This window comes from Andrena cerasifolii, chromosome 8 (genome assembly GCF_050908995.1).
Source record: "Andrena cerasifolii isolate SP2316 chromosome 8, iyAndCera1_principal, whole genome shotgun sequence".
NCBI lineage: Eukaryota > Metazoa > Arthropoda > Insecta > Hymenoptera > Andrenidae > Andrena > Andrena cerasifolii.
Genome location: NC_135125.1, coordinates 10,784,072 through 10,805,499, shown reverse-complemented (window position 1 = coordinate 10,805,499; position 21,428 = coordinate 10,784,072). Strand labels below are relative to the sequence as shown.

The following is a 21,428-nucleotide window of genomic DNA, read 5'->3' as shown; positions in this document are numbered from 1 at the left end:
CGAGCACTCCTGGTGCACTCGTCGAGGACTTACGCTCTTAGCCACTTTGGACGCGAGGTTGGGAGCGCCCGGCCGAAATAAGATCGAGGAGGCTCAGCCCTCTTCGCTTGCCCGTCAAGAGGCACGAGCACGGGCCTGCTCGCGTCTCTGCCCGTCTCCGGTGGCCGCCGCTGCTCAGTTCTCACGCGCGTCAGATTCGTCTAAAGCAGACCAGAGAACTTTAAAGCTTAGCCTCACGGACGGCACTGATATCTGTGCTCAGCTGCCGCTCGGAGGAGGAACCGATCGCGCTAAAACCAGACGCGGACAGGACACTCGGACGATCAAGGCCGCCCCGTGGGAGCCGAGGCAACCAAGGTCGCGCGACACGTGCCCAACTTTCACCCTCCGGGATCAATGGCTTATTACGACAGACGAAAATGCGCGGAGCCGATAAAAGCACTCGGTGGGGCACGAACAGAGGGCCGGTTCCTAGGAAAGGACGAGAGTCAACGCACCCTAGATGCCTCCCTTTTCACCACGGAAAATCGATGTTTAGGAAAATTCTACAGCACCCGACCGGCACTGTTGCAATGTACAATCACGGAAGCATCCTCGACCGGAGCGACTGTGAGGCACAGATGACGCGCGGCGCAGGAATGCGCGACTGTACTACTGCGGTGGCTCGCGGGTTTATAGTTTGCTCCGACTACTGCCGTTCCGTGTGCTTTAAGTTTCAATGCTACGATCGAGTGGTTCGAGACGCTGCGCGACGGTAGTATGAAAAGCTAGCCGTAAATCCTCGGAAACATCTCGGCGAATGGGGAGAAAGGGCTACGTAGGGCAGTGAAAGACGCTGGTGGATCTTTACTTTGCGTCGGGTAATATGGGTCATCCAGACGCTCCCCTTTCTTCGCGTCGCGACCAAAGAACGCAACTACGGGATGAAGAAAGCCACCACCAGCGTCGTCTCCTCTTCTACCTAATCGCGCTACGTCTGCCCAGCTCTACGTTCTTTCAGCTGCATCCCTTTCAACCGACAAGGTTCACACGACCAACGAACTTTCACCTTCCCCTTGCAGCGGCCGCGACGCGGCGCAGCGTGTTCGATCTGGCGACGCGAAACGTCGCGACTGATCGTCGGGGCTGGTCTCGATCGGCGAACGCAGAATCGCTCGCGGATCCCCCAAAGCTTCGACGTCTCGGTTAAGAATAGAAATTGGAGCAAAGTCGGCCAGACGTTCTCGGCCGCGGAAGAAAAAGAGGAACGTCCGTCGGTCGAAGAGTTTCCGTCGGACGGCCAGAATTAGAGAAGCGGACGGAGACACGCGCGAATATTTGGACGGGAGCGTCCCGTGTTTGCGTCGGGACACGCCAATTTCTCCTGGTGCCACGGGATTCCCCCGATTATTTATAGCGGGCTTCGCAGAGGCAGACGCAGACGCAGACGTCGACCCCGAGACCTCCCGTCTGCCTCGTCGAACCACCTTCTGGTTTCCACTCTTTTTTTCCTTCCCCGAGGCTTCCGCTCGCCACCTGCTACCAATTGCGCAACGAATCGCGTCGGGAACTCGCGGCAGACGGACCCCTCGCGACGACCCCCGGGACTTTTCGCCTCGCGCGCTTCACGGCCATCGCAAGCGAGCTGGTTCGGGCGCACCGCTGCCGGTGGACCCTGCATTCCTCCTTGTCCGCTGCCACGTTGGACCGTCTCCAACGCGGACGCGGACACGGACGCGGTCGTGGTCGCGACGACCACCGATTCGCGCAAACGTCATCAACGCGGGCCAGCGTATATGCGCGCGGAAATTCGTTAGGCTGTTCTCGCGCGGGCATAATTCATGGGATAAGAAGGATTTAAGAGAGTTCAGATTCGAGCCAGAGACGCATGGCCGGGATCTCGCGCCGACAGCTATGATTTAGGAATCGCGCTTCGGTCAAAAAGGCATCGCGGGTACGCGTTACTCTTCGGGGATTTCAATCTAGATCCGAGGAAAGTGGTTCCTCCACTGCACGCTTGCTTTAAAGACTAAGTAGAACAGTGAATACTAGGGTGGCTCTAATTTTCGACTTTCGAATTTCCTTCGGGGCACCCCCCGACAGAATAGTTCAGAATAATTGAAAAAACAATCCGTGTAAAGTTTGAGCTCGATCGGATAACGGAAAAGGCTGCCCTTGGGCCCTTAAATATTTAAATCATTATTTAACAGCTCGCGAAGTGGATTTTGTGTAATATCCACCAAGTTATCGATTAAATAAAAAAATATGTCAAACAAAAGTTGTAGATCCGGATAAGAAGCATATTTTATGTTGTATTACTTTTTCTTGGGCGACAAACGGTTTTCGAAAAAAGTCCGAAAAACTAAAAAAATAACTTTTTTTTCCTTCAAATTTTGAAAGTTTAAATGCTTTTAGAACACTTCTTATTTATGAAGGCGGACAAAAAAATACAATTTTTATTTTCGAGGACTATTTTTTAAACATTTAAGGGGGGCATATACCGAAATATGTGAAAAAGAAAAAAAAATCTTATTTTCAGTGCTTTACCGCAAAAATATCGAAGATATAGAGTCTATATTTTCGATATTTTTGCGTATTTCGGTCCCAAATTTTCAGGAAACATTCCTGACATATCAAACATTGGAACTATTCTGGAGGGTGCCGCGAAGAAAATCTTGGAAAAAAATTTTACCAAGAGTAAATAAGAGGCACCCTAATGAATACGAGGTTTCTCTATCGTTTCGATACTCACCATAAACGAGTGGCCATTGTGGACGATGGAGTAACTGTGAGATCCGGAGTGACAGGGATCTGTAAGTAAAGAAGCAGATGAGTGAATTTCAGCCGTTTTCGTCTGCGTCAACGACGGCTGCTAAATATCTCGCGGCGCAAGGGGAGGCCTGAATATCGAGCGTTCATATATTGTGCAGTTGGGGCACGTTCTACCGCGGGGCGCCGAAACGATTCGAGTAACGCGATTCGCCGCGACTACACCCCGAAGCAGCGTCCCTCCCTCCGGCAGAACGAGCAATAAGAGTACCCGAAAGTTTCGCGATTTCGCGAGAGGCAGGAGCATCGCGACGACGCGACGCGACGCGTAGTCGACGCAAAAGTTGGCTGGCTTTTGTCGCGCGATTCCCGAGGAACCACGCGGAAAGACGGAAGACCCGGCTTCCCCGAGGCAAAGTCCGAATTACTGCGGCGAAAGGGCTAATCGAGCGTGAGAGCTAGCGCTCTGAGAATTCAGATTCGTTAACGAACTCGTTAACGCGATTTCGAGCGGCGTTTCTGTTAGACGGCGCTCGTGCTCGCTGCGTTACATTCCTGAAAACGAGGCGTTTCGGTGCTAGCAGCGAGCAGGAATGCGCGAAAAACAACACCAGCCCACGAGCCACGAGCTCTGCCCACCCAGCAGACGTTTCCCTGCTAATTCGAATATATATATATATGCGTCTAAAATTAATATAAATTAGCGTGCTGGGACAGCAGCGTTCGCTGTGGAATGCGAGCATCGTTCGCGTAAATTGAGACAAGTTGCCCGGCCGTCCAGCCTCGGGCGATCGGTATGTCCAAATTACAGCGGTTTACGTACCGACGTGAATAACGCGCCTAATCTTTCGTCGCTTCCATTTTAAACCCGTTCAACTTTTTAACGTGTGCAAAACCGTAGGAAGGGAATGTGCTTCTAAAAATCCTCCGCGTGCCCTGTCACGGAACTCCCCAGTCCCTGGTATTCCTCGAGGGCGAGCCGATCGACATCCAATAGCCTTCGAGAGACGAGAAGCCTGCCGCTATATGGGGTCACTCTTGGCGGAACACCGCTTCGATGAGAATTCTTGCTCGAGTGTGGTGTCGGCGCTGTGCAGCGGGGTAGTTATAGAGCAGAGTGTAGGATAGGTCGATCGATAACGCGAAATATGATCGGACGGAGTGGGTCGGGTCGGGTCGGGTTGGAGCGCTAATAGCCGTGAAAAACATCGCCCATAGACGTTACACGCGGCTGGCTGCGCGAACCGATCCCTCGTCTTCGGGGTTAAAACTGGCATCGCCTGTCCTCGATTTGCGAGCAAAAGCCTGCGACCGAGTCGAATCGTGTTTGCTCTAGCCAGCCACCCCAGCGAACTGCCCCAGCTCCGAGCAGCCTTTCATCTGGCAATTAGCTTTGCCAGAGACGTCCCGGTCCTCTCGGGAGCTATCGTCCTTCAGCTTTTCCTTCTTTCCTCCTGCTTGTTTCGCGCCTCGAGGAACCGGGGAACAAACTCGCGTCTCGCAGCTAGTTAACTCGCCGAGGGAAAGTTGACAGAAGATTATCCGTGGAGCCACGGCAGAAATCTTACCTCGTTACAGCTCTTCCGAGTCTTAACAAGTGTCTGCAACTCGTGTTCCGCGCTGGTCGCAAACCAACGGGGAGAAGTTTGCCCTTCCCGATCGACGTCGCAATTACCTCGATACGGGGGCTCGCGATTTTACATCCGAGGAAGCACGTCGGAGCGAAGTTCGCGAGGCAATTTCGATTAGTTTTAATCTCCCTGCTGGCTCGAGCGGGGACAGGCGGTCCAGAGAAAATAAAAGAAGTCTCTAAAGTGCCGCAGAGAACGGGGCATGATGTCCAGCTGTCGTTCTTTCCTATGGCACCGAGGACACCTGCTCCCGGTCTCAGAGAGCGATAAATCCTGGAGGGAAACGGTACCGCTTCCATGCTCTCGTCGCCGCTGCTCGATTGGATAAGGGGCGGGTAACACGGTTCCCTCTTCCCGACACCCTTTTACGGCATTCTGCCTGTACAAATCCTATCGCCATCCCGAAACGACTAACCGCGGAGAGGCGGTTAGACCGTCGCAACGGCGAGGAAGCGCGCGGCAATTTCAACAAAAATCTCGAGTAAATTGCCACGGGAAAGTTGGCTTTCAGCTGGCAAAGGGCGGCGGGATGCCGCCTCGTCTGGCAATCAAGAGTATCGCGTTACCGCTAATGGCGCCTTAATTTTCGCTACCGGTCTTCCGTTTGTCGCAGAGCTAATCGTCGGAAGTAGCAGCGCGGGCTTCTTTCTCGCTGGAGAAAAGCGGCTCGCTCCCGTCGTGAATCGAGGGAGGAAGAACTGGGCAGAATGATGGGGTATAGAGTTTTTGGAATTACGGATCTGGAGAGGAAAAGCGGAAAGGCGAGGCGGAGATGTACGCGGTGGCTGATACACCGGCACGGCGGTCGGTTGGCCTGTCAGGTCGAATCAAGACGAGCCGTGGACCGTGAACAGCCGCCGCGAACGTCGATTCGGATATTAAATTTCCTCGCCAGCGGCGAAGCAAGACGTATTTCCCAGAGGACGTGGATCTGCTTTCCGGCAGAATGCGCTTGCATTCTCGCTCGCCATTTCCCCTCTTACGACACTCCCTCATCACCCGGCCGCGGCCCAGTAATTGCACCGACGCCTAGGATCACCGTCGTTTATTTTTTTTTTTTTTTCTCTCCACGACCTGGCGGCAGCTGCTGTTCGGATTCATTTGCGTAATTACGTCGCTCGCATCGAACTCGTCAATTACGCCGTCTCCGTAAGGCGACTTGCACGCAGGAAATTCCAAGAATCGGCGACTGTTAGCCGCGCACCGGGGCTCGCGAAGTGGCGGAGAAGATAGGCGGATTCCAGATTGAATTCCGTTGCGGTAATTTACGCGATGAAATGCGCGGCAAGCAGGAGGCGGCGGTAATCGCGTGAAAATCGCATCTGCAGTCTCCGCCGGCTCGGACGAGATCCCAGAGCAGAGACACGGCGCGCGAGACGTCTGAGGCGCTTTGAAAGCCCGGTTAAATCGAATTTCTGCCTTCGGCATCTGCCAGCAGACTCTCGATACTCGACTTCAAAGCGCGTGGAATCAGTTTGCGTGAGAAATGCTGCTAGCGCACCGCGGGCCGAAAAACCTTGTTATCCGAGCGATGGTTCGCGTTCGAAACGAGAGAGGAGCGTGGAGGTGTCGAAGAGCGCTGGAGCTGTGGAAAATTTCCCGTTGAGTAGGGTAGGCAGGCCAGTAGATGGACGAATCGTTGGTTAATCGTTAATATTGAAAGAACTAGAGTTCTAATCTATATTATTGTTTTTTTGTTTCGTAGAAAAAACGTTTCTTGATTTATAAAACATTAATATATTTATTGAAACTTTTTTCTGGAAACAACGAAATTTCACTGGATTTAATAGTTGAATCTATTAAAGAAACTAGTGAAATTTTATAATTCCCTGTTAGATTATGTTATTGATTAGAATAAATGAAAGAAAGTAATAAATTATATAAGCACACAATGTTTCTTTCCCCGTTGCAACGTTTTGGCTAGACTAAAGTGACCAGACGTTTTATATTAGAATGTGGAATATGTAAAAAGAAGCTTACCACATTTGTAAGGACATCATTTTCTTAGTTTATTTAATTATATAATAAAGACATACTTCTGATAAATTAAAACAAAATTAAAAACACTTTTTTTCATAACAAAAAAATAACTGCATAGATCATAGAATATGAAAAATAATTATATGGATATATATTTTTACTTTGTGCCACTAAGAAAATGTTAAAAAGGTTACATGTCAAATCGGGACAGTCCTACGCGATCCAGGACGTCTGATCACTTTAGGATAGATATAGCCTCACTTTATTTGCACTCTGGGGCCATAACCTGTTGCACAGTTTTCAGACATTGTAGACTGCATACGTTTTAATTTTAATGAAATAAACTATATTTTAACAAAAAATGCCTTAATCTGGGTCACTAATTTTCATCGTTTTATGCTTAAATCCATTAATTCTTTTACTCGCAGTAATTTTGTTCTTTAAATTTATACATTTTTACGTGCAAAGCTTTCGATTTTTTTCTAATACAACAGATATCTCTAAGAAACACCTAGATTGTAAACATCGGAATCCGCTAAACCGTCCATCTACTGGCCTGCTTACCCTAAGCAACGAGCAGATTAGGATTGACAGCTTTGGAAAGTCATTACGCGTGGATCGTCGAATTGCGCGAAGGGAAAGACGAGCGAGTACGCGGCAGAGAGATTGCCGATCGCGCTCGTCACCCCCGGGATTTGTCGGATAAGAAGTTGCGGGTGATAAATTTCAACCGTGCCCTTGGCTTCCGGTTCCTTCCCCCATGGGTGTTGGAGGAGAGAGAGTGCTGGCGAGTCGGCGTCGCGAGCGTCGCGTCGTCTCAAAATAACGGGCCATCGCCATCGGGGTGCGGGGCGCGGTTCAGCCGAAGTTCAGCTAACCGTCACCCACTTATTTAACGCCAACGAAATATCGAGAGCCCTTCGTTAATTCCAGCAGCGTCTAGCGACGTTAAAATATCGCCGTGGCGCCTGGGTTCGTGGTCGTAATCCTGCGGCGTTCAAACGCCACCGGATACCTCGGGCGAAAGAGTTTGCAGAGTGGTGCGTGGTGTATCAGGGTCGCGGAGGTTTCACCAGCGAAACGAATCAGCGTCGGGATAAGCGGAGGGGCTCCAAGGACACGAGCATAAATACCGATTCCGCTTGTCAGGTGTGATGTACGAGCCACGAGATAGGATACTAGACTGTGGCGAGCGGGGGTCGATAGCGATGTCTCGCGTCTCGGCCGAGCACCCTCGATAACTCCGCCGATTATCGATATCATCTTCAACCGCCCCGAGGAATACAAATGGAACGCGGCTGGATTCTGGCGACGCGACGTATCGTAAAACCGCGCGATAAAAAGTATCGCTTCCCCCGACCGCCCTTCGTCGTCGTCGCCCCTCGGAGCGACGTGACGCGACGCGGTTAAAGGGACCGCTCTCGTTCGCGATAAGGCGAAGACGACGCGCGTCCACGCGGCTAGCACACGCCGAGGTCCAACCGATCCGATGAGAAAAGTCTGCTGGCCGTTTAACGTGTATCTCGTTGGCAGACAGTTGGGTAACTCGAAACCACTGTTTTGGCGTGGCCGCGCTAACGAGCCAAGGCGCCCACGGATGTGTCTCTCCCCTAAGCGCTCCCCGTTCTTTCTCTCGCAACCGCCAATTAACCGATGCCCCGCGAGATCCGGTCACCGTGACGGAAGATCCGTGTCGGCGACCAGGAAGAAGAAACGCGAGGTTAAACTCTGCGCGGATCGATTCCGTAGGTGCGAGTGGAATTGAACGGCAGAGTCGGCTGGAATCGCGGAGACTCGGACTAACGAGACGGGGCAGGTCGAGCTGGCTTTCGATCGGGCAAAGACCCGCGATGGTTCGTTATCGAACGGTTAAATTGGTCGCGGAGCTCGTCAGGGTAATTACATTGAATCGGTATTCCGCGTGAGTCGTGGAACGTCTCAGCTCCTCGGTTGGCGGTGGTAATTACCGGCGACGGGGCTAGAGGGGCCTCGACGAGAACGAGTGGATAGAGAAGTGCAAGGAATTTGCGAGGTTCGTCGACCGAAATTTCGAGGAGACAGGCGCACGAACGGCGGGGCCGCACAGTGGGACAAACTGCTCCTTTTTGTGTCAAAATCGTAGAGCTTTTGATAGGCGTAGAATAAAGGGATGAATCTTTTTCGATGTTGAAGCTAAAATCTTGCAGAATAAGGGAAAAATATTGAGAATGTATGACAAACAAGTTTTGACCTTGAAAATCTACGTCAAACTTGATATGCATGAAAAGAGATTATCCACAGGTATTTCAGCATATATTTACAAAATACAAAAACTTAATTTTAAGGTTTGGTGGTGGGGGCAACTTGGAAAATATGGATTTTTTGAAAATTATTTTTACGCGGTTTTGTAGATATAAGAAAACGATGTATCTTTCATTTCGATGTCTCTCACCATTCTCGAAATATTCCACGGAAAAGAAAATTCTGCATTTTTTTCAAGATATGATTTCACCCCCAAAAATTGCATTATGACACCAACAAAATTGTGAGTTGCGTTACGGATGAACTACTATACTTGCACACCGAGTTTCATAATTTAATGAATTTCCGAGTTGCCGAACGTCCCTTATGAGCGTAACCCCTTAAATCGCATTTTTCTTCGAATTCTGAAGGCCTAGGCAAATTCTGCGAACAGATTCGAATGCAGTGCGTCAAAACCTATAGGAAATGATGTATGACAAGTAAAAAAAAAACTTCAACCATGCCTTATAACGTAGAACCGAAATTTTCTTCGAAAATGTCAACTTTGACGTAGATTTTCAAGGTCGAAACTTGTTTCTCATACATTCTCAATATTTTTTCTTTATTCTGCATCATCTTAGCTTTAACCTCAAAAAGGATTCACCCCCCTATCTTATTCCTACCAAAAGTTCTACGATTTTCACCCAAAAAGGAGCAGTTTGTCCGACTGTGGGCCGTTGGGGAAACGCGTAATAATCGTTCGGCGAGCGAGCGAAATGGTGCGTAAACGACAGGCCGCTGCGCCCAGCGCTAGAGGATGATCCTTGCCGGTCGCGAATAAGTCGCGAAGATAATTGGCAGCCAGGAGACGCGGGTGACGCTCGCTTGCGGAGTCGACAGGGTCGACAGAAATTTCGGACGGCCACCCAGCTCGTCGCCTCCCGCGAATATTTCGAGCTGCGCGCTGGTCGCCGCCGAATCGCGGACCGTCCGCGTTTCCAAACGATGACGCGCGTGTCTCGACTCCCGAGCATCGTCCAGCCTAATATACGTTCCATATTTCAGCGTCGCCGCTCCGTTGGTTCGCGCTAATTTGCGCCAGGCCGGCTGCCACGAAATCGATACTTTCAACGAGCACGGAGCGACGCGCGTCACCGTGTCCGCGTCAAATTAATCTCGCCCGTTCGAGGGAACGGTAGGTGGTACCGCCGTACCATCTTTCTCGCCAGCCCAGAGGAAATCCGCGACGTCGCCCGAGATCGGGGTCGAGTTCGGCACGGCCTCAACCGCCACCAAAAAGTTTGGCACATCGTTGGCCCCTCCTCGTCCTGCACCACCCCGCCGCGTCGAATCCGAGCTATTTCCTCGCCTCTCGGTGGGGAAAAAGTCGACTACCTCGAGCTGGAATCGAGCCTGCATCGCGGACGCGCCGAGACGCCGAGACGACAGGTGTCTTCGGTGCGTCGAAGGGGCGGGATTGTAATTTCAGAAATCCCGCCGATCTCAATGCCCCGGGAGATGTTTCTGCAACAATTTCGAAAGGGTCTCCAGTGGCGCGTCGTCGACTCCCGAAATTTATGCACGTCGCGGTGAAGACGGAGCGTCTAAGCAAGCGAGGGAGAAGGAAGATCTCGGGATAGAAAGGCGACGGGTCCAATTGGAGGGGGCCAGCGCCGCCAAGCGTCTGAGCACTTTCGCGCGATAAGTGGTTAACGCGAGTCGCGACAATAAACGACTAACGGCTGGCGAAGCGTCTCTGTTTCGGTTAAAAGTAGCGCGTCGAGTGGCAAACGTTCTCGCGCGACTTTTCGCTAAGCAGGGCAGAGGGTGTCGCGTGCCGACGCATCTTCGCCTCTGCTCTGCTCCACTGCTCGACAGCTTTTTCTTTCGCTCATACGCCCGTCTCATTCCCCGACGAGTTATGCAACCCGCGGCCGAGTCTCGGAGCGGATGCTTCTTTGGTCGAGGAATGCCGCTAATTGGCCGAAAATAAATGCCCGCGTCGAACGGCTTTCTCTTCCCTCCTCCCTTTCTGCGAGAGTTACTTTGTCTGGTGCGTGACGGTAACGCGTTCCGCTCCACCATCTCCTGCTCGCGCGTTTGTCATTCTGCGCCGAGCGTCTCCCAACCTCCGATCGTTCCATTATCCTCGGCACTCGCACGCCCGACGATTCGCAAAATTCTCGAAAGACGAAACGATTTTCTCGGGGCGGGGACGGACGAGCGAGGGTGGATGCTGGGTCGCAAACTTGGCCGAGGAAAAGGTCGACGCTCCTCCGTGGGATGGAGCGGCGCCGCTGTATACGTATACTCGGAATGATGGGGCAAGGGTTCGTGGAACGACGCGGAAGAGACAAACGAGGCAGGCCTTTTAACCGTGCGACGCCTGTTTCGGAGCACTCGTCGCCGCGAAGTAGAGAAACACGCAGAGAGCCGCGAGGCTGCGATTACTTCCTCCCAACATTTCCTCTTCCTCAGCTCAGCGTGCCCGGATCCGCTCGAATCCGATCGAACGGATGCACGTAGACGGGCATCACGTAGACCACGTCGAACGGTACCCCAGAGGATTTCGCGAATCAGACAAGCCGTCGATTTGGCAGCCGTCACGTTCCTATTCCTGCCAATTGCTCGTCAACCAGCGACAAAGAGGACCCTCGTTTTTCTTCGCGTCCCGCTCCTAACCCACTCGACGTCCCCGCTTCCAACCGCGGGAGCAAAATCCCTACGAAGGCAACCCCATTCGTAATTTAACGGCGCCCGTTAAAAGAGCCACGCGGAGCTGAACGTCGTCGATCACGAGCAGAGGGAACCGCGTTCAAATGAGAATAAAGTGAAACTGTGCTCCTCTAGAAAGAAGCATCGGCTGCGAGGGATTATGTAGCTACTCGAAGGAAGCCGCGAGAGACTTGCACTTTACTAAAAATTTCAAACTTTATAACGTAATAATTTCGTTAAGGCTAAACGACTGCAGCTCCCGGAAAGTTTAATGCCGACAGTTTAACGGTGGGACCCTAGACCGCGCCCTCGTGGCTTGATTTATTCTCGGATTTCCTCGCAACAGCTCCGTCTGCAAAATGCCCGCAATGCAACCGTCCCGATTATCTACCGTGGCGCTCCCGCGCCGTTTCGCTTTTATTTTATTGCGCTGCTCCGCGAGATCCGCGCGGCCTCCTCTTACAATTCCACGCAAACGATGAACAACAAACGTAGCTTACAAAGAACGGTGTATACTACTCGCGGAGCTCTCGGTCTACCTTCGAATATCTCAAACGCACCAACGAAAGCTCACCCTGTTTCCCGCGGAAGCTGAGGTTGGATAGAGTAGTTCAGTGAAATTAGACGGAAATCTGCACTATCTATGGAATAATTTCCACCAAGCTAAATTTTAGTACGGGCCTTTATTTGGTCGTTTTAAACAACATGTCAAAAGCCCCCATCGATCCGACCGTCGCTAAAAATTTTACAGAGGATTGTACTCTTACGAAAAAAACTCATAGGACCTTTTTTGTAGAGAATTTCCTAAGCTATAAATTGCATAATAACTATTTTTGTCGCAGAACTGCTAGATAAGGAGATATTCGCGAAAAACTGTTGTCTCTTTCAACCCTCTGTAAAATTTTTAGCGGCGGTCGGATCGATGGGGACTTTTGACATATTGTTTAAAACGATCAAATAAAGGCCCGCGCCAAAAATAAGCGTGACTTATTCCGAAGACAGATCCTAATTTCACTGGACTACGAGAACCGAACAAAAGTCTCGCATAAAGATTCGCGTGAATAGAAAGCGCAGGCGATTCGAGTGATCACCGAGGGAAACCCCATCGCGACAGTTGGTCTCCGTGAAAGCTAGGACACCACCGTCTCGGATATTTTATTCGAGAGAGCGCGGAAACCCTATGTACCTACTGTATACAGATGTAGGTGATTGGCGGGGTGACTCGTATATCGAGTCGGACAAAGGCAACCCCGGCTGTTCCTGATCTCCCACGCGCTCCCTTGCTCCGTTATTGCTTCTTCGTTGGTCGCAGCAGAGGAGAGCTTTGCTCCTGCTTCGACGCTCCATGGATCCTAAGCCCGATTTGTCCACCACACGTACGCCACCATCCCGTGGAAACGTGTCGTCAGCCTCGATTAGCCGCGTGCGTTTCAAGGGGATCGGATTTCAGCGCGTCGCGTCGATCGGATCGATTCGGATTGGCGAGCGACCGTTCGCGTATTTAACACCGCCGCGATAAATCAATGCATTTACTCAACTGGCAAGGGATGAACGCGACTCTCAGCCAAGCCGAGCGATATTTGCACGACGGATAACTCTGATACCGATGCGTTGATCGCTCGTACATACATACATACCGACGTTGCCACGGCAAACGTAGAACGGACGATCTCGAGCGGTGAATCACGCGATAGTTGACAAACAGCTTGCAATCAGTTCCCGGTCCAGCGACAGAGGAGGCTTTCAAGGCCGATCCGGGTGCGAAACCCCCTCTTCTGGGCAGCTTTCCGATGGGAGCCTCGATTACTTCATCGCGGTGATTTTGTGTCAAGTTTCGATCTTGGCGGAAAGCTGGGCCGCAAGAGGGAAAGCGAGGAATAACGTCGGTCCGGGGATGGAAAGGAAGAAAGGAAAGAATTCTCGATTACTCGGATGTGCTGGCGCTAGCGCACTGGTGCAGCTGCCGTCGAGCACTCGGTTATTTGCATCAAAGCCCTCGGTCCCTCCAGCCTGACCGTCTGTCCCTCTTTCCCTCGGCCGTCCCTCCCGCTACCTAGCATCATTCTACTTCCACCGGTCTTTTCAGGTGAACAAACCGTTCCCTTTTCCCTTCTCTTTTTTTCGAGAATGCTCGCGCGCGCGCGCTGAAAATTACTCGAGGCAACAGAGCTAGCTCGAGCCTCGTTCACGGGCGAGCCAAGGGAAACTAGAATCCGAACAAAGTTTCGGCGTATTGGCCGCTGCTCGACTCCGGCTAATTAAGTAAAAGCGTCCCACTGTCCGCGAACTCTCGTCGATACTTGCGGGCGAGTCGTGTGTGCACTTCACTCGAGCCGCCTCGCCGATTAAAAGCCCACCAGCTTTCGTACCGGTCCCTTCTCCGCGGAGGGAGTTTCGCGGTTGCGTTTTTGTCACAAATATCGCGGCGCATGAATATTCAAAGGCGAAGCTTTCGCGCGGGTGAAATGCTGCAGAGGTAGCAGCTTCCGACAGCCAGGAAACGTTTCCACTATTTAAGGCGTTAATTACTAGGGAGAAGGGACCCGAGCTACCTTCCGTTCGAAATTCTGGAAGCGCGCGAGCATCGGGGCGACGGCGCCCGAAACGCGACCCACTCCGCGAGTACGTGCTCGATGACAATGGCTCTGAAAGGACGGCTGCATTTGTTTGCGCCTCGTTCGCGTGCTTTCACGCGAAAACTAAAGACGCGCGCGGAATCAAAGGGGTATTCATGTTGGCGCACGCGACCCCCTCCGGATACTCATTTGGTTGGTCGTGCGAGAGCCGGTGCAGTTTTTCGTGTAGCGCGACATCTAATCTCTCTGGCTGCCTCCGTTTCCATATTACACACCGCGCATACTCCGCGACCCTTAGGCTGTCCAGGATATCCCGCTGCCGCGGAACGGGCAGCCGCGAGAGAGCGGGTAGCGACTCCCTAAAGGTCCGCGCACACGTGTATCGCTTCCGCGACGATTCAAAATTAGCCGCGGCCAGTGTGAACGGTCTGTTTATTCCAGCGTGAGTAACCGACGCCGGCAAGCGTCGCTGCTCAATTCCAAAGCGGGAAACGATATTTTCTACGCACTGACATGTGTGCGTGGAGCTTTAAACGGTCGACCGGCACGCGATACGCGTTTCAACGGGAGTCGCTCGAGCATCGATTCCGAGACAGCTGACTTTCCGTCCTACCACCCCTGTCGCGTGCCTCTCCAGCCCCGCGTTGCGTGGATCGGGGGCGAGTGGAAGTGAGGAACAGAAGGGGAGCGAGTCTACTGGAACGAACGAACCGGGGATAAGCACCGGGTATCGTACGAAAAGAATTCTAGAGGACGACAAGCGATTTCAGCGATCGCGAAAGCCCATGCAAATGCATGTCGCTGAATTTAGTATCGTACGAGTACGCGCGCCGAATTGCACGGCGAGTTCGCAAGTCCCGGCACACCCTCGTTCGGTAAAGCGCGTTTACGTGCGGGACGAGTAAGTCGCCAGGGGGGAGAGCAACTGTAGCGAACGAGAGACAACTCCGCGGAACACGAAACACACCCGGGGATTTCAACGACCGGGAACATCGTTAAAAGAGTCTCGAGTGCATCCCCTTTAATTTAAAATGCAAATTTTTCCACGGAAACCAAGGGTACGCGAGGAGAGAAGCTTCGTTCTCGTAGCAAGAGCTGTAGCGCCAGTCTCGGCTGTAGCTTTCCCTTTGTCCCTCTGCTTTCAAAACGAGCTGCAACGACGTATCCAAAAATTACTCGTCGACGAGCTGCGTTTTTTCTTTATCGCTCGATCCTGCGTAAAATTACGCTGATCGCCGAGCTTTCCTATCTACCAACCGCGCGATTAGTCGACTCGGTCGCGGGGATTCCAAGGTGGAGGGACCGGTCAGCACATCGCCCGCAAATCGCCACCCTCGTTCGCCAATTCGATTTGCATATCACAGCCATTCGAATCCCCGACAAATCTGTGAATCTGCTCGCTGCTGTATACCTTGCGCAAAAAGATCGGATCGAGGGAAAAAAAGTTGGCTGATAGTAGTGCGGTGGCAGGCAGACTAGACCCGTGCAAACACATTTCAAGATCGACGATCTCCCTTCGAGGGAAGAGGCACGCAGGGACGCAACTCACGAGGGAAGATCCCGAACCCGGAAATTCAAAAAATTCTGAAACTCTGTGAACATGTTGGGAATTTCCTCCTGATTAGAACCCAATTTTTGTTTGCTGCCCAAATTCATTCTAAGGGGGTATATTTAACCCCTGAAAATTCCGGTTATTTTCCGATTTTGTGTTATAACTCGTGAAGTCCAAAATAATTTTTTCACCAAATGGTAGATCTAATTAAAAGAAGTAACTTTTGTCGTGAAACTTGTTTTCTATCTCTTAGAGTTTGCGAGTTATAACACAAAATCGGAAAATAACCGAAGTTTCAGGGGTTAAGTTCACCGTCTTCGAGTAAATTTTAGCAGCAAACAAAAATTGCGTTGTAATCAGGAGGACATTCCCTGCGTATTCGCAAAGTTTCAGAATTTTTTGAATTTTCGGGCTCGGGATCTTCCCTTGTCAGTCATCCCCAGCCAGACTGTACCGCGCGAATCGATGGAATTCGGGATTTCGATGTCGGAGGAGGGCGGATCGACCAGGAGGCAGCGAACTCTTTCGAGCTTCTAGACCAAACGACGACTCGGGAACGTAACTGCCCGGCCGAGAAGATCTAACCGAGTGGCAGCGAGTTTCGACGTCGTATCAGTGCCCCACGGCAGCTCGGCGATATAGAAAGGCCAGTACCTATTCAGGATAGGATCGTCCTCGTGGGAGTCCTTCCGAAACGGCGACACGAGAACGTATTCGGCTGCCACCTCGGGCAAGCCCATTCGCCGCGTTACGTCTAAGTACGCGCGCGACCCTCGATCCTAAGCCTTTGTGCGCGCAATGCCTGTCGAGCGAGAGATATATGAATCGCAAATTACGAAAAACAAAATCACGGACACGCATATCGCCGCGCAAAGAACGACGCGGTTCGTCCAATTTCCAGCCAAAAGGACGCGTAAGCCCGAGAATGCCTCTAGCAGCGCGTCATCTCTTTGGGACAGACGAGCGGCAGGGTTTTACGATCGGACCACCGTCGTAGTAACTAGAGCTCATTAACCGTTTCGTAGCGGCACGTAATCGCGGACCCTCCGACTGCTGTCAAGAGCTTCCCTCTAATATCGAGCTGCGAGCTGCGCCGATAAACCTAAACCAGACGAAAGACGAGATCGGTTTCCCCTAGTTTCGTTGCAGCTTTCATTGAAACGCGGCCGTCCCTGCGTCGACGACTGAGGATCGATAGCATGGCGGGCCGACAGCCTTGGCCCTCGCATCGACTGCCATAAATCTTCCCGGCCGTCTATAATGTATCATCGGAATGGATGTACGCCCCTGCGCGAGGAAACAGATTTCCGCCGGTTGTCGGTGCGCGAGCGACGAGCGGAAAAGTGTAGAAAACCGTGGACAAGCAGCGGCCAGAAGCGAATCAGGAAGCTGGAGGCTAATTCTGGTTTCGCTAACTCGCTCGCTCGCCATCAGAAAGCATCGGTGGCTGCGATACGCCAGCAACGTAGATCCGCTACATAAATCGTCCGTCTCGGCGACGTCGACGCCGACGCCGGGCGCTGTCGGCTTATGAAAACATTTGCGGCTGAAAATTACGCACGGTGCGCCGTCATTAATCGTTTGCTCGTACGTCGAGGCGAGGTTTACAATCTCGGCGACGGGATCTCCGAACGAAGTTTACGAGAGTGACCTGTTACCGTTCCCTCCTGGCAACAGCTACTTTCATTGTTGATCATCGACGGAGGATTTTTGCCGTTGTTCGCCGGCTCCGCGGCGAGCGCTGGCCCCCGCTGGCCCGAGCCTCGGCGTCGTCGCCTAGAGCGGCGGACCAGGAAATGAAGACGCCGTATCCCTGGTTCTCTGGCGCGTTGCGAAGGAAGGCGGAGAACCAAGGAGAAACAAGACTAGGCCCGTGTCTTCTTTGGCCAAAGATTTCGGGGTGGTGTGGCACTTCAAAGCGAGGCGCGCGGGTACAAGAGGAGCTGGCTCGTTTCTCAGAATGCTTTACGGACCGCCGCGAGAAGTCCAGCCGCTTCATTTGCTGGATTTAGAATGAATTATCGGGGGTATTAACGTAGCGCGGAACGAATAATGCTCTCTCGGCTGATATACGGCGTATCCTGTTTGCCCTGTTCGTCCAGCTCGTCGCTTTTCTTCCCTTCTTCCCTCTCTCCCTTTGTTTCCTTGGCGCGGGCGCCCCGGCGGAAAAGCGATACACCGTGCGTTCTCCAGGGGCACCGATAATAAATCCAGCAATTCCTGATTACGCGAGAACGTTCCATCTCTCGCGTTAAATTCGGCACCCTTCAGCCCCGTCTAATTTCCACGGAATTCGAGCGGGCCAGGCTCGCTGCCGCTCCGTGATTTTCGAAGATAGGTACCAACCGCCGATCGAACGTCGTAAAAGCGGGGTGGAGAGGCAAACGTTGACGCCTAGGGAACGGGCAGACGGCGAAAAGCAATCGCCTAGCGTAGCGTGACGCGTTCGCCGACGATGATTACAAAGGCTCAGCCGGAAAATATCAAGGGGAGATCGATGGCGCGCGTGCACCCGCAGAGTCAACCCCTCGACACGTGCTTCCAATTTTCCCTCGCGTCGATGCCATAACTGCTAATTTCGTGCGTTTCGTAATTCGCTCGTTGGCGAGCAGCGCCGTAACGCGCACAGCATCCCCGGTAACATATTTGCCCGAGAGTCACGCAAGAGAATCTCCAACTCGCGGAGAATCGCCTCCAACTCACTCACCCCTGTAACGTCGATCCCGCCCTGTCTGAACCGGTGATATCGCTAACAGCGCGTGCGACGGCTTGAATTTAGCTTCTCTGCTCCGAGATAGAAGAAAAGCGAAGCCCCGGAGAAGTGCGGGCGGGAGAGAAATACGGTCCACGGCGTCGAGTGGTTTTCTCGCGCGCGTCTTTGTCGGAGGGCCGTATCGATAAGGACTTTCGCGGCATAAAAATCAATGTCTCCAATGGAGCTTTTGTACGACCGTGCCGGCAGCTACTGCTACATTTCACCCCGTCCCAGCAACGTATTTACCGACATCCTCCGCACAGAAGCACGCTCCCGCTGTATTTTACGCGCCACCCCTCCGCTCGGCTGTCGCTCGCGGCGACCATTCATCGTGGTAATCGATCCTTTGTAAAAATTCTACGCGCACGGTGGAGAAGAATCTACGCGGACTCACCGAAAATCTCCCTGCTCCTGTCGTGCTCGACGCACCTGGAACAGAAAGCGCGCGCTTATCGGTACGTGTCCAGCTGGGTGGACTGCACCCGCCGAGCGTGTTTGGCAAAATGAATCTCGGCTCGATAAGTGGGTGGAAACGTTTGCCCGACTATCTTTCCCCGTGTCACGAGTTCCCGATGCACCGGTCGGAGGGAAGAGCGGTTGAGAGTAGGACAGCAGGCTGGAGAGAGGAGAGGAAGAAGCTGTCGCAGAAGTTGTGTACGGAGATTGGAACGCGAGGCGAAACCGCTGTCAACGAATCGCGCCGGTGGAGCACGGATTCGAAATTGTCCGGACGACGAAACGCGGCACGGAAAGAACCCGCCTGACACAGACATCGACTGCTCTCGAGAGGCTGACTTCTCGCGCATCGTCGCTTCAGCCGTCTGCGTGAAATTATTGCCGGTAAGCGTGCCGGCACCCATCGAGTCCTTCTCTCGCGACTATCGATCCTGCTTATTTATAGCGGTACGAGAGAACGGTAACCCGGTCGTCGCGCTTCTATGTCGCTCGCGCAAACACCTACCTCTCCGGTTTACCTCGGCAATTCCTTCTCGCGGCGTCCCGAACGCCTACCCCGCTGAAAATCACGAGACGTCTGACAGAATTTAATCACGCGATGCATCGCGTTAAATAAATATGTAGACCGGTCGGTAGATTGGCTTATTGACACGAGAACACGGAGCAGGTAATTGCAATTTCACTGGCAAACAGCATCGACGTTATATTGGCAGTACCATAATCCTGCTGTTAATCAGCAGCCACGTAGGATCTAATTCCTAGATAACAATGGGAACGTGGCACGCGGCGGACAGAATTGACTTAGGTAAACTTTCGACGCTGAGAGGATCACGGTCCCTCCGAGCTCCTCGCGTCTAGGTTTCTTCTCCAAGTGTCAATTGCCAACTCCGATACACACTAATTGCTTGAAACCGCTTGGACACGGGCGCGGCCCGGAGCTGCGGATAATCCGCCATCGAATTTAATCCGTTCCGTGAATCGACGTTTCGTCCAAAGGTTTCGCGGTTGCGCGCAACCAAGCGTCCTCGTTAAGAGCGAGAAGAAACAATTCGTCGGTGACTGGTGTTTGCCTTTAAAGCGACTCTCGACGAACGTCGTTACCCGCTGTTTTAAAAAAAAAAGTACACGTGAAACCGCGTTGAATGGCTGGGTCACGCGATTTCACATTACAATGGATATTGAAATTAATTTAGACGCAGCCGGTGGAAAATTTAATGAGGGTCGACGGATCGATTAACACGTGCCGCGCCACGGTGGAAAATTCAGGCTTTCGGTGGGGCTGTGAAAAGTGATGAGAAAATTACTTTACGATATTCAATTATAGAAAAATAGTAGTTGTGTAATATTCTCCGTAATTTCAGCTGTCTCTTATTCCATTTCGATCTCGACGCTAAATTATTAAGAAACACCTTTTTCCTTCCATTAAAAGTCTCGCCACTGGTGGTTTGGACTACTTGCACTCGCTTGGTCTTGAGCTCTGCACTCTACACTAGAGTGGCTCTTATTTTCGACCTTTGAATTTCCTTCGGGGCACCCCCCAGAATAGTTGGAGATAATTTTAAAAAAATCCGTGTAAAGTTTTAGCTCGATCGGATAACTGGAAAGGGTGCCTCTGGACCCCTAAATATTTAAATCATTATTTAACAGCTCGCGAAGTGGATTTTATATAATATCCTCTAAGTTATTGATTAAATAAAAAAATATGTCAAACAAAAGTTGTAGAACCGGACAAGGAGGATCTTTTATGTTGTATAACTTTTTCCTCGTGCGAAAACTAAAAAAAACAACCTTTTTTCCTGAAAATTTGAAAGTTTAAATGCTTCTAAAACACTCTTTATTTATGAAAGCGGACAAAAAATGGAATTTTTATTTTCGAGGACTATTTTTTAAACATTTAAGGGGGCATGTACCGAAATATGCGGAAAAGATAAAAAAAAATTGTTTTTTTTATTTTCAGTGCTTAATATGTCATGAATGTTTCCTGAAAATTTGGGACCGAAATTCGCAAACATATCAAAGATATAGAGTCTCATATTTCGATATTTTTGCGAATTTCGGTCCCAAATTTTCAGGAAACATTTATGACATATCAAACACTGAAAATAAGTTTTTTTTTATCTTTTTCGCATATTTCGATACATGCCCCCTTAAATGTTTAAAAAATAGTCCACAAAAATAAAAATTCCATTGTTTTGTTCGCCTTCATAAATAAAAAGTGTTTTAGAAGCATTTAAAGTTTCAAAATTTCAGGGAAAAAGGTTGTTTCTATTTTTTAGTTTTTCGGACTTTCTTCGAAAACCGTTCGTCGCACGAGAAAAAGTAATAGAACATAAAAACTGCTCCTTGTCTGGATCTACAACTTTTGTTTGACATATTTTTTTATTGAATCCATAACTTGGATGATATTATAGGGCCCAGGGGCACCCTTTACACGGATATTTTTTTAAATTATTTGGAACTATTCTGGATGGTGCCCCGAAGAAAATGTTGAAAAAAAATTTTACCAAGAGTAAATAAGAGCCACCCTACTCTACACTCCACAGCGAAGCACGCGGCGCGGTATGTCGTCTCGGCGAGCTTCTACGAAAATACCGAGGCGACAAGTGCACCGGAAGATCCGAATTGTCAGCGACGGTGTATCTTGGCGGGGTTAAAGTAACGACGTTGTAAGCGGGACAGATCGTACACGAGGTTTTTCTGGTCCAGCGAAACAGGCGCGCGCGTGTTTACGCGTCGCGTCCCGTCGGGGAGAAGGGAAGCAACAAGCTTCGTCGACGACGTCGCGACGTAAATTA

General features: G+C 51.2%; 1 protein-coding gene across 2 annotated transcripts in view; it reads right to left on the bottom strand.

The window, feature by feature from the left end:
* Positions 1-29: 29 nt before the first annotated feature.
* LOC143372005 (uncharacterized) overlaps positions 30-21,428 on the bottom strand; it is a 67,020-nt gene continuing 45,621 nt past the window's right edge. The window contains exons 5-6 of one of the 2 annotated variants that reach the window (XM_076817779.1): positions 2,732-2,790; positions 30-200 (exon numbers count right to left, since the gene is read on the bottom strand). In XM_076817779.1, coding sequence (XP_076673894.1) covers positions 30-200; positions 2,732-2,790 — 230 coding nt within the window. Of the gene's footprint in view, positions 201-2,731; positions 2,791-3,662; positions 3,838-18,571; positions 18,607-21,428 lie in introns of those variants that run through there. The other variant, XM_076817780.1, reaches the window with a different exon arrangement.